Raw genomic sequence first — 12,675 nt, forward strand, 5'->3', positions numbered from 1 at the left:
AAAGCGCATGCGCGGAGAGCGGCCCTCACAGCGCCACGTCCTGTACACCGGAGCCGTCATGGTGCCTTCTGCAGTCCTCGTAGCGCTCTCCGCCCTGCTCGGCGCCTTTCTCGTGCGGGCCGACATCCCCGAAGAAAACGACGTATTGGTATTGACGAAGGGCACGTTTGACAAGGCGCTGGAAAACGACTACTTGTTGGTGGAGTTCTGTGAGTGAGCTGGGGCGGGGGGGGCGCGGGAGCTCATTCGGGTGTGAGCCCCGCCGTCACTTCTATCGGCAGAGCCCCCCACATTAATTCGGGTACACCTGGGCGGGATACGGCATCTCTACGTCCTGGCGGTGACTGACAGCGGTGTCAGCCAATCAGGGAGCGCGGTATGCAGTGGGGGGTGGGGCGTGAAGTTTGGTTGACGTGTACTTAGTGTAGGAGACATGTCATCCCTTTGCGTGGAGAGTGACGTCTGGGCTGCAGAGCTGACACTCTAGAGCTGCTCCAGTGATGTGTGATCCTCTTCTAGGCCCGTAGGTGCCAGTGTTGGGGCATTTCTGTGCCCTTTGTGCTGGTGTGGGGCCCTTGCATTCCCATGACTGGTGCAGGAATAGCCCTGACGTTACATGCTTCAGCTTGGTGTGTGTATATGGGTGATTGCTGTGTAAGCGTGATCACCCTGCCAAGGTGCGGCAAGTGGAAAGGGTTAAAATTTAACCAGTGAAATCTCATCTGCGGGGAGAGGGGGGGGGGGGGGGTCTGATAGCTTTATGTATCTAGAGGTCTACAGAACTGGGCCGCCTGAGTATTTAGGGTATGGGACTCCTTGTGCCACCCTCTTCCCTATAGAAGTCAGTGGAAATTGTTCTCTTGTGCATGACTTGGCTGTGTGTGCCTATCTTGTGCTGCATCAGGTTTGATGCCACTTGTGGGTTCCCTAGTCAGCCCCTCGATATGGAGTTGGTGATGTTGCTATCTGACAGGCTTTTTTTGTTTTGCGGCCATATACCTCCTATCTGTTCTCTGGAGGAGATGGCCGCCTTCCCCTCTGGAGTAGACTTTGCCTGCTTCTTGCTCGGACCTTGCGTAGATTGTCCGGATCTCCTCCCGTCGGGGGTGTTTATTGCCACCTGGGGCTGCATCAGGGACTGTAGCACAAGGGATGAGCCGTAGCCATGTAGAGTTAGGCTACTTTCACACTTGCGGCTGAGTGATCCGGCAAGCAGTTCCCTCGCCGGAACTGTCTGCTGGATTCGGCAAAGGGACAGCATTTGTAGATGGATCCGGATGCATATCAGTCTCACAAATGCATTGCAAGAACGGATCAGTTTCTAGCTTAAAAAAAATATATAAGAATTCCGGTCTGCGCAGACCAGAAGGACGGATCCGGTAAGTGTTCCGGAATTTTGGATGGAGATAAAACCGCAGCATGCTGCGGTATTATCTGTCCTGAAAAGACAAATGCTGAACTGAAGACATCCTGAACGGATTACTCCATTCAGAATGTATGGGGATGTAACTGCTCAGTTCTCTTCCGGTATTGAGCCCCTAGGACGAAACTCTATGCCGGAAAAGAATAACGCTAGTGTGAAAGTGCCCTTACTCCTGTGCGTGTCAGCGGTGTCATATTGCAAGATGCCTCTGGGCATAGTCTCGCTGTCCCCTGGCTCGTTCTGTATGAGTGCTGCCAGATCACTTCCTTGTGTCACAGATCACAGGATCTACTCCGCCCCCACGTCTGGTATACATAATGTACAGTCTACACTTCCGCACGTACTAGATGCCCAACTGCAGTCTCCAGCCTATGACTCTCCATCAGTTGAACTACAACCCCCAGCATGTTAAGGGGACAGTGCCTGCATAGCAGCACATGGAATAGTGTGGTTATATGGATGTATGGTGTCTTCTGCAAGGGTAGAATACCTCAATATGGCGCCTGGTTCTGTAGGAGTCCGCAAGAAAACCTGCCACAATGGTGGTGGTGCATTAGGGCACATACACTTCTGTGGGTACTGTTACTGCACAGGGTTACACATGGGGCGAGCCTGCCAGGTATTGCATACAGCCTCCGGTGTAAGGCCTCATGCAGGTTCTGCTGGTGGCCGTGGGCACAGCTGACACATCAGGTGGCTTGTCATGAGAGCCATGGCTTTCAGCTACCTTACTTCAGTAAATGCCTATTTCATGGTGAATACAAGCGTTCTGGAGCATCTTAGCGCTGTGCTGTTCCTTTGTTATTAAAGCGGAAAGTTTAGGAATAAATTAACTGGATGCAACGATATTGTCTTATCTGAGGGGTGTATTACTGTATAATCTTGCATTGTCTGTATAAGGACCCCCCTCCTTCCTCTCCCAAATGTCAGTTTGCCCATGGGTTTCTAGGAGGAATGTTCATCATGCCATTTAAATGGGGGGGGGGGGGGCAGACTCCAGTTATCAGCGGTTGAACCTCCCGCCTGTTAGACATTTATCCCCTGTCCTGTAGATACAGGATAACCCCTTTGTGACTGGCTGACCTTGCTGGGCGGATACGCTGGGCTGCACCCAAAATATATCACCTGGTCATGGTGACACAGCCATGCTCCTGCTGCACCCTCTGGTATTGGATTCCACATTTTAGATGCTACAGTCACTATTGACTTCTGCATCAAAGGTGTTTGAGGCTCAAAATCTGAGCCCCTACAAAATGGGCTGCAGTTCTGGTGTTCTTGATGTATAGCTGTCAGGTCAGACACTAGGCTCTGAACCAATTGCTAATGCTCTGGCCCTTGCAGCGTGAGCACTATTTGTGGTGTAGTGATCTGTGGTATGCCCCTTCCCTGAGGAATACACAAACTTGTTGCGCACAGCTGTCCTGCCTTTTTTTAGGACGAGGCATTAAAATAAAGCCATCTTCAGCAATGTCCGCTCTACGTAATGCTCCTAATGAGTGTTTAATGTGGGCACTCCTGCCCAGGCTCTGGTTGTCTGCCATGGCAGCTTTAACTTAACCACTCATGGGATTATCTGCACGATGTGGATACCAGCTCATCCTGTGACCCTGATGGCAGCGGTGTCCGGTGGGGATTAACGTTCACAATTGCATAGATTACTGATCTCTGACTTCTTCTTTCAGATGCTCCCTGGTGTGGACATTGCAAGGCTCTCACTCCAGAATATGAGAAGGCCGCCAAGAAACTAAAAGAGGAAGGCTCTAAAATCCGGTTGGCCAAGGTAGACGCTACTGAAGAAGCAGATTTGGCGCAACAGTTTGGTGTTCGTGGATATCCAACTATCAAATTCTTTAAAAATGGAGATAAATCTTCACCTAAAGAATATTCAGGTAACATTTTTGCTTGGTGACCTGTATGGGTATGCTCACATAAGGAAGCAAAATCTTGTTGCGCATTTTGGCTCATGCATTGTGAAGGGTCAAATAATTGACGTGCTGCAGCTTTACGCTCCAATTATACAAACTGAAAAGAATGGCGTGGTATTAAACGGGCAGGAAGTGCTCAAACCCACATGCAGTTGTGCATATATACAGGGGCTGCCTTTACACACAAGAAATAGCAACCCCATTCAGATAAAAGGAACTGATTTTTCAACTCTGCAGTGTCTCAATATTAATGAGTATATAACATCTGTCCTCACAGCTGGTAGGGAGGCAGCAGACTTCATTAATTGGCTGAAGAAGCGAACTGGTCCGGCCGCTGCCACCCTGGCTGACGATGCCGCTGTTGCTGCTCTAGTTGAGTCCAGTGAAGTTGCGGTTGTTGGTTTCTTTAAGGTAAGCTTAGCCTCCTCCTGGTCTCGTAAGACGGATGGGTTTACCTGCTTTTACGGGTTCCATTTGTAGGTGCAGAGTATTTGTCTGAATGTCCTCCCTCCTGCAAACTAGTCTTCATCTACAAACTGTACATGGCTCAGGAGCCCGTCCATCCCTAGGCGCAGCTCCTAGTCTCTCCCATTGAAGTGAATGGGAGTGCACCGCGTATGCGCAGCCACCATTCAAATTCATTTCTATGGGGCAGACGGAAATGGCTGAGCCAGCACTCAGCTATTTCCGACGGCTCCATAGAAATGAATGGAGGGCGGCTGAGCAGTGCGCCCTCAACTTTCTCCTGTTATCCTTGTAGGTGCGGGTCCTACCTCTATCCGACAATGGGGGCATATCCTAGCGATATGCCCCCATTGTCTAAGATGGGATAACCCCTTTAAAGGAATTCTGTCATCTGGATTTTGCCTATAGAGCTGCGGACATGCGCTGCTAGAACGTCCGCAATATACATTCCCCATGGCTGTGAGTGCTTTTATTTAGGAAAAAACATTTGAGGCAAGTAAGGAGCTGTTGCTAACTTTTCTGGAGCCCAGCATCGCCCGCATCCTCCAAATCTCCTCCTTGCTCCACAAGTTAGAGCACCGTAATCTCATGCCACGTACTCGCACATGCACGTCAGTAACAGCCCCTTGTGCTCCTTACTTCATTTACATATGTTTTTTGCCTAAATAAAAGCACTCACAGCTATGGGGAATGTATATTGTGGATGTGTTAGCGGCACATGTCCGCAGCTCTATCGGCAGAATCCCTTTAAATGACCAGTGCTTGGTTACTGGTATCTAGCAAAACATAAATGTTGATTAGAGGACCTGTTGTGAAGTCTAGAAATTAAGACTCGCAGTAAAAGTCACTAGTATACATATCTGTAGAAATGAAGACTGCCTCTTGTCTTTACTTCTGCCATCCTCCGGATTGAGATTTCTTTACTCGCCTACAACCCCACACACCATAGCTATGGACCTTAAGTGTTTGGTGTGTCCTCTGACAGACTGGTTTGGTTTGCCACCGGAGTGCCAACCACTGCTTTTTCTTTAGCTAGCATCAGCATCACCTACCATGTCAAAGTGGGCAGCCTTTGAGTGATGCAGAAGTCCAGTGTGATCTAATTCTGGGATTCGCTGCCGGGGAGCAGCGGTACCTTCAGCTCCTTGGTGATGCTGCCGTCAAGCTGGGCTTCTGCATCACTCGGCTGTGACTGGACAGAGTCAGAGCTATGCTGTAGTCCCCACCTAGAGAAGAGGTGGCTGATGGCACTCATTTGGCAACTAGAGTCCCAAATGCTTTCAGGGGCCATATCTATGGAATGTGGTTTCATGGGAGAACAAAGCACCATCCTTGCTGTGGGGATAAGGATTTCTATGCAGTTTAATTTGTGCAGTCTCTCCCTGAAGGCTATTAGGAGAGATTGTTAAACAAGCCTTGTATACAGCAAATTATCTGTAGTTAGAGAAACATTGTGTTCCTAGGGAACTTGTGTCCCCCTGGAGAGTACAGTGTGGTGACATTACCCAGACATTAGATGGTATATTGTCTCCCAGGAGAAAAGGGGTGCAGTGCACTTTGGTTATGAATACAAAGCCTAGTTAGTGGCATAATGGATTGCAGATGGGAACCCTTTAACTTTTTAACAATATAAAGTGTTGCATTACAGCAGCAGAATTGAATTTTTCCTGGAACCACAAAATGTGGCTTCTGAATTTTACTTGGAGAGATTTATCTACCTGTGCCACTTTGACATAAGTCACAAGCCTTGTGTTTGACGTTTTAGACGTCACTTGTGACATTGAAAGTGGTTTCTGCACTACATGTGCCACTTTCTTGAAAAGGAGCAGGACCAGGTGGCCTGGCACTTATCTTCACCTATGCCAGTTTTCCAGCAGGAAAGACTGAACTACAGAAGCGCTGAGCAGCCGTAGATTTCATTCTGGCTCGTGGCTGGCCTGACTTATGATGAGGCCTGCGCCTTGTTATAAATTAGTCCCATCTTCCAGGAATGCTGGAGACTTGAAAGACAGATGTAAAACACTATTCTCCTCCCTTAAGTCATGACTCTTAATGGAGAACATACTACTATTGTTCATGAGCAAGAATAGGGAGGTGCTCTGGCTCCATTCTGGTGGACTGAATGGCAGCAATGTAGCACTGGAGGATGAAATGCCTGGCTGTCACCACAAGCTGCAGCCAGTTAGCGGCTTTCTGAAAGCAGGTCCTTTGGCAGTCAGCTGATTTGCTGTGTTGACTGCATTTTGAAATGGAGGTTCTTATGGCAGAATGTCCTTTAAGGGGTAATACTGCACAGTAATATGGAAAGCGTGACTTATTTTTCTCTCCTCCATCCACAGGACCCAGAGTCTGAATTCGCCAAAGTGTTCCTGCAGGCAGCAGAGGCCGTGGATGAATTGCCATTTGGGATCACTTCTAGTGATGCTGCTTTTTCAAAGTATGAAGTTGAGAAGGACAACGTTGTCCTCTTCAAGAAGGTGAGGAGCTCATGTAATGTGGAGTACGACACATAGTTGGCCACCAGACTAGTGCATTCCTGAAGAGGTGTCCATATCTGCTGGTAATGGCTTCTGTACTTAGAACATGTGGTACATACACTGACTGCCTAAAATTGTCTCAGGCCTAGCTCACTTGATGCTTTAGGTTGACTTCTGGGAACTTACTAGGAAATATGGGAACTGGTCTGCAACCCTTCCTAACTACTCACCTGGCTCATGTGCCTGCCACGTCTGCATATTCTAGCAGGAAGTTGGGCAATCCTCTGGCACAGTTTGGCTTCTGATCTAATTTGCCCTTTTGTAACTAGGTGACATATGCAGTTGGCATATTGAAGTTTTCAGGCAGCATTTGTCTTTAAAATAAATGTGCCATCAGAAAATGACTGACTTGGTTAAATTAAGTGTTTATCACACATTTAATTGGTTGTAATTACAATTTTGTATGTTCCAATTTATATTGGAAAACCCCCCAAAGTCTTGTAATTTTTCCACTGAACCTCATGATGATGATATCTTCTCAGCAGTCATCACAGGCAGGATTACAATGACTGGTATCATGTGGGTCTATAGGTGGCACAGGATCCACAATTCATGATGGTTTATCACAGCTCGCCTCCTCACTGGCAATAACATGGGTCATAGATCTCGTTTAGAAACTTCTACCATAGAAGTCAGAGGTGCCCTCTAGTCTATGGTGTCAGAGCTTAATATGGTATATGCAATATATTTGACTTTAAAGGGGTTGTTCACCCTTTTTTGGGTGTGTTCCTTGCAACCCCACTCCTCCTGGGGAAACCTGGTTCCTGGCATCTTTACTCCCCAGCCTCAACTGTTCTGTTGGGCTCCCTGGATGTAACCTTCCTGTTGCTGTGGCTAATAGCTGGCTGCAGTGGTGATCTGCTCCCCTTGCGTCATGTCAATTGGTCACAAGGGGAGCAGGTCACTGCTGCAGTTAGTGACTTGCTTTGGAGGTGTCAAAGCTTACATCCAGGGAGCCCAGCAAAGCGGCCAGGAAGCAGGTAATGTACTTCACAGGTCTGCCCAGGAGGGGGTGTTTCTCCCTCTAAGACTATAGGTACCTTTTAATAAAATAAAAAAAAAGCCCCAAGGTAACTGGTTTTATTGGCATTGCCTGCCTCTCCATAGCTGCTTGATTAACTGGTCCCTTTAGAAATTGCTTATTTTCCTACACATTTAGTTATTTTGCTGCATGTGAGAACTATAATGGGTGCTTCTCATCTTTAGTTTGATGAAGGAAGGAACAACTATGATGGGGAGGTGACAAAGGAACAAGTCTTGAACTTCATAAAATCCAACCAGCTACCTCTGGTCATCGAGTTCACTGAGCAGGTAAGAGATGTCTCCTAAACTGTATGCCGAATGGCCACAGTAATATAAAAGATGTTAAGTCATGTAAAACATCTCGGGATTAGGGATGAGCGAGTTTACTTTGATTTGCATAAAGCTAAATTTGAATACTGTACAGAGCGAGCGCTCTAACGTATCGCATGTATTTGCTCTGAGCTGAAGTTATTAGTTCAGTCTAACGAGACTTCGGGTAATAACTTCTTAAATTTTTACTGTAAAAAATCTTGGTACCAAACTCTGGTTCAGTTCCAAGGTACCACCTCAAACTGTACCAGTGTTCAGTACAAAGATTTTTTTACAGTAGAAATTAATTTACAAAGTTATTACCTGAAGTCTCATGAGACTTCCAAAGTAATTTTGGCTCACTGGAGCTAATACACTCTAATACTGTACCAGAGCACTTGCTCTGTACAGTATTCAAACAAAGTTTTATGCAAATGGACTTCAGATGAAGCATCCATAGTAGATTCGCTCATCCGTACTCAGGATACTAGTCTCATCCCAGGCATAAGACTACCTCTGATTATATAAAACGTCCTGTTTTGTAGACTGCACCAAAGATCTTCGGTGGGGAGATTAAGACTCACATTCTGTTGTTCCTGCCAAAGAGCGCATCTGACTACCAAGTGAAACTGGACAACTTTAAGAAAGCCGCTGCAGACTTCAAGGGAAAGGTTAGCATGGGTGCAGATGTGGACGCAGCTACAGTAACCTTGTTCTATCGGAGCGTTGGGTTTTAATGGTTGCCGTTTCTTTTCCAGATCCTTTTCATCTTCATTGATAGCGATCACACAGACAACCAACGTATTCTGGAGTTCTTTGGATTGAAAAAGGAAGAATGCCCTTCTGTTAGATTGATCACCCTGGAGGAGGAGATGACCAAGTACAAGCCAGAGAGCGATGACCTCTCTGCTGAAGCAATCAAGGATTTCTGTGACCGTTTCTTGGATGGCAAAGTTAAGGTAAGATCTATTGCTTTGGGTCAGTGTAGTAGCTTAAATGGGTTTTTGAAGAACAAAATATTGACCTGTCCTTCAGTATCTGAACTGTCTGATGTCCCTGCCAAACCACTTTCTGGTACTCTCCACACAAAGCCCATGTGAAGTAACAGGCAGGGGCTTCAGTGCTCACCTGAGAAATGACAGTAATCTGGCATTGCTCAACAATTGGATATTGAAGGCCTCTTCTGATTATAGGTCATGGATATCTAAGTTCTGTTTAATGCTGATACTGTGTGGGTGAAGTTTTGGGCTAAATAGTCTTTATAGAATGTAGCAACTTCAGGTGACTCTTCTTCCCTACATAGCCCCATCTTATGAGCCAGGAGGTCCCTGATGACTGGGACAAGAGCCCAGTGAAGGTGTTGGTCGGGAAGAACTTTGAGGAAGTGGTCTTTGATGAGGAGAAGAATGTATTTGTTGAGTTCTGTGAGTATAGGCTGAGTCTGATCCTGCAAAACTCTGGCTTAAATACCTAAAATGACAGACTCCTCTCCTTCAGATGCTCCCTGGTGTGGACACTGCAAGCAGCTGGCACCAATCTGGGACCAATTGGGGGAAAAGTTCAAGGACCAAAACGACATTGTCATTGCAAAAATGGATTCCACAGCCAACGAAATTGAAGCTGTAAAGATCCACAGCTTCCCCACCCTGAAATACTTCCCAGCTGGACCAGGAAAGAAGGTTGGTCATTAACCCTGTAACACCCTTGTGTTCAGTGGGCACATCTGAGTCTACATGGTTTGGCTAATGAACCTTATCCTTCCAGGTTGTCGATTACAGTGGGGAGAGAACATTAGAAGGATTTTCAAAGTTCCTGACAAGTGGAGGGCAAGATGGAGGTGCTGAGGTGAGACTTGCCTGTCTATTCCCATGTTTGGGTATTCAGCATGTTATCACAATGTTAATTCCTCTTGTGCTGTTTTGCAGGACCTGGAGGATCTAGATGAGGCTGATGAGCCAGATTTGGAGGAGGATGAAGATGACCAGCACAAGAAGGATGAATTATAAGGACCATAAAGTAAAAACTGCAACAACCAGAATACACTAAGAGTGGAGGGGGATTAAAAATGTCTACAAGTGTTTCACATTGTCTGAGCTCTGAAAAATCCAGGGAAATGCTTCACCCCAGTCTGTACATTAGGGTCTTTACTTTGGGAGGGGGGGAAATTAAGGGAGTTTTGTCTTGTGTTTTTTTTTATATATTTTTTGTTTATGGTGAGCAGAGTTTTTTTACACTGAGCTTTTATTTTTAACACTGTAATTTTGCCCTAATGTAAGTTTGGCACTTGTTGCTTTTTTGTGTTGTCATATATAATTTTTATTTTCTTTAATTTTGAATGTTTTGTCGATGGAACGAATGCAAATCTGCATGGCTGACTCAAAGGGCTGTCCTACCCCCCCCCCATTTCAGCCACTCTTAGATTAGAAGTGGGACCCCATAACAAGAGCTGTTATATGCAGTAATGTCTCCCCCACTTCAGCTCCTTTTCATGCTGCCCTTCAGTGGCCTGTGGGTGTCTGTGGCAGCTTTCAGTATTTGCAGTATGAAGTGCCCCCTGGTAAAAGGCTCCCAGTGGATGCTGCCCCTCCACCGGTACGTTTAACACATTTAATGCCATTTGTGTTTCTTGTCCTGTCCTTGCAGGACCCCAAACTTTTGAGATTGCTACACAACACTTTTTTTTTTATTTTTTTTATTTTTTGTCACTAGAGGTCTGATTCTGAAAGCATTCCATCATATTTAAGTTGGGGCGTGTTGGCCAAATAAAATAAATTTTAATACAACCACTTGGGTCTTATTTTCTCCACTCTGGCCATTATGGCAGCTTGGTTGGTGCCAGAGTAGGCTCTCTAGACCTGTGCCTTAAACTCTCAATATTTGCTTCTTATCCAGGATACTGATGGGTTCTTGATGGACTGGAGGAGTAGGTACTACTCCATTGACACAGTAGCGCTGACTGTCCTGTTTCTTCAGGAACACATGCCAGTAGTTTTCTGGTGGCAATTGCCTTAGGATTGGTAAACTGGTAGTCTGGTCCAGCAGAGGAACGGACTTCAGGGGTTAATGTATCTGGCATAACTGGCTACCGTTCTAGTCAGTGGGGATGTGGTGGTCTGGGCCTCTGCTGTAGGACTACTGGATTACCTCTAGCAAAGATGTGACCATTAGCCTTGGTTTATAGTAGATGTGCTCTCTAGCTCATTATGTAATAAAGCTGCACACCATGGATGTCTTGTGTCGGGATGGTGAAGACAATCGCTCATACTTCACATTGACTAAACTGCAGACAGTAGCACACACTAATGTGGATGGGATCCTCCATCAGCAGCCATGTAAACATGAATTAGCTGTTCTCTGCACGTGTGCAGCTAGTAATATAGACTAGCCTACCAATTTTACAAGGGCACCTGTTGCTGCTAGTCTGGTTTTGTAACTATCTTACACTATTGCATTCTGATGCTGTGCCTGCACAAACCAGCAGGGAAATGCACTGAGGACCCCTCACCACTATGTGCATGAGCTCAGGTGTCCTTGCAATGCATCTCACTGCTGGTTTGTGGGAGCAGTGTCAGAATGCAAGGGACTAAAGCTACGTAACATAGGTGCACTCACCACCCCTTGTGCTATACACTTACCCTAGTTTGGGGGATGTGTTAGAGCTAGCACGTCCTCTTTAAGTAAGTGATTAAAATCTGACTGTCCACTAGTGTTTAAAGGGAGTCTTTCACCATTATAGAACACTAACATCAGGATCTCCATTACATTCCACCTATTAGAATCCTACCTTCCATATAGCTGTCCATTGCCAATTTTCTCAGAAAAAACACTTGGCTAATATGTTAGCTTTAGAGATCCTGATGTTACTGTTCTAGAATGGTGATTTTAGGTGAGACTCCCTTTAAAGGCTATTTACACATTTTTGGGGGCAATATTTTGTAATAGTCTATTGTACTCATTTTGAGCTAAAATATATTTTAAATTGTTCTTTATTACAAATATGGAGGCTTCCCCCTGTACAGTACTGAGATGCTCTAATAGAGGTATCTGAATGTTCTCTCCGGTCAGGGCTTCTTATCACTGCTCTGATGTTAAGTACTCTATTATAGCACAGTTCTTATCTTACTGATTGTGGCTTAAATACATATTTGTGCCCTCATCTAATAACCCTATCTCTAATTTACAAAGAGGTTATAAAGTGGAAGTAAAAAGTACTAGTCACATGGCTAGATTAACCATTTAACAAAATGGTCTTTATTAAAAAAAATTGAGCTAATTGAAAAAACTACTTTTATCCCAAAATTGGTAAAATGAAAAAGGCCTCCAAAGGTGTACATAGCCTTTAAGTGCAGTCTTCTCTTGCTGTTTGCCCTTCTGGGACAGGAACTGGCTGTTATCTCAGACATAGTGGTTTTTATGGCTACCTACTACAGACATTAAAAGGATTCTGTCACCAGATTTAACTCTATTCAGCTAGCAGACATTCACAATGTGCTAATGTCAGCTAAACCTAACTAGCCTACTCCTATCTATGCCCCTGTTATGCCAGATATCTGACTTTTATATTATGCTAGTCTCTAGGGGTGGGGAGCGTTGTTCCTGCTCATAGAGGCTCTGGTCTCCCATCTTTGTTGCCTCCCTCCAAGTCCTGACTGACAGGGCCAGGCAGCGCTCGCATCCGTCTGCCACCCCTGTGCTCTGGTGAAATCTCGTGCCGGTCAGCATTCTGCGCAGGCGGGGTGAGGGAAAGACGCTCGCAGGTTGAGAGCTGCCTCACCGTGCCTGCGCCAAATACTGAACGGCGCAAGATTTCACCAGAGCACAGGGGTGGCAGACATGTGAGAGCTGCCTGCCCCTGTCAATCACGACTTGGAGGGAGGCGACAAGGTGGGAGAACAGAGCCTCTAGGAGCAGGAACAACGCTCGCCCCTAGAGGCTAATTGGCATAATATAAAAGTAGGAATAGGCTAGTTAGGTTTAGCTGACATTAGCACAT

General features: G+C 46.0%; 1 protein-coding gene across 1 annotated transcript; it reads left to right on the forward strand.

Moving 5' to 3' along the window:
- The first annotated feature begins 2 nt into the window (after window positions 1–2).
- P4HB (prolyl 4-hydroxylase subunit beta) lies at window positions 3–10,465 on the forward strand. The gene is made up of 11 exons (XM_044296523.1): window positions 3–209; window positions 3,106–3,312; window positions 3,626–3,759; window positions 6,153–6,290; window positions 7,557–7,661; window positions 8,228–8,353; window positions 8,441–8,641; window positions 8,986–9,106; window positions 9,180–9,361; window positions 9,447–9,527; window positions 9,608–10,465. The coding sequence occupies exons 1-11, from the start codon at window positions 8–10 to the stop codon at window positions 9,686–9,688; spliced, it is 1,578 nt and encodes a 525-aa protein (XP_044152458.1). The 5' UTR covers window positions 3–7; the 3' UTR covers window positions 9,689–10,465.
- The last annotated feature ends 2,210 nt before the right edge of the window (window positions 10,466–12,675 follow it).

This window comes from Bufo gargarizans, chromosome 6 (genome assembly GCF_014858855.1).
Source record: "Bufo gargarizans isolate SCDJY-AF-19 chromosome 6, ASM1485885v1, whole genome shotgun sequence".
In the NCBI taxonomy this organism is placed as follows: domain Eukaryota; kingdom Metazoa; phylum Chordata; class Amphibia; order Anura; family Bufonidae; genus Bufo; species Bufo gargarizans.

What these genes read in the sequence shown, in the direction of transcription:
- P4HB (XM_044296523.1), top strand. Translation starts at nt 8, where the DNA reads ATGCGCGGAGAGCGGCCCTCACAGCGCCACGTCCTGTACACCGGAGCC. An exon ending in TTCACCTAAAGAATATTCAG is followed by an intron (nt 3,313 to 3,625) that starts GTAACATTTTTG and finishes CTGTCCTCACAG; the next exon opens with CTGGTAGGGAGGCAGCAGAC. An exon ending in CTGCAGACTTCAAGGGAAAG is followed by an intron (nt 8,354 to 8,440) that starts GTTAGCATGGGT and finishes TTTCTTTTCCAG; the next exon opens with ATCCTTTTCATCTTCATTGA.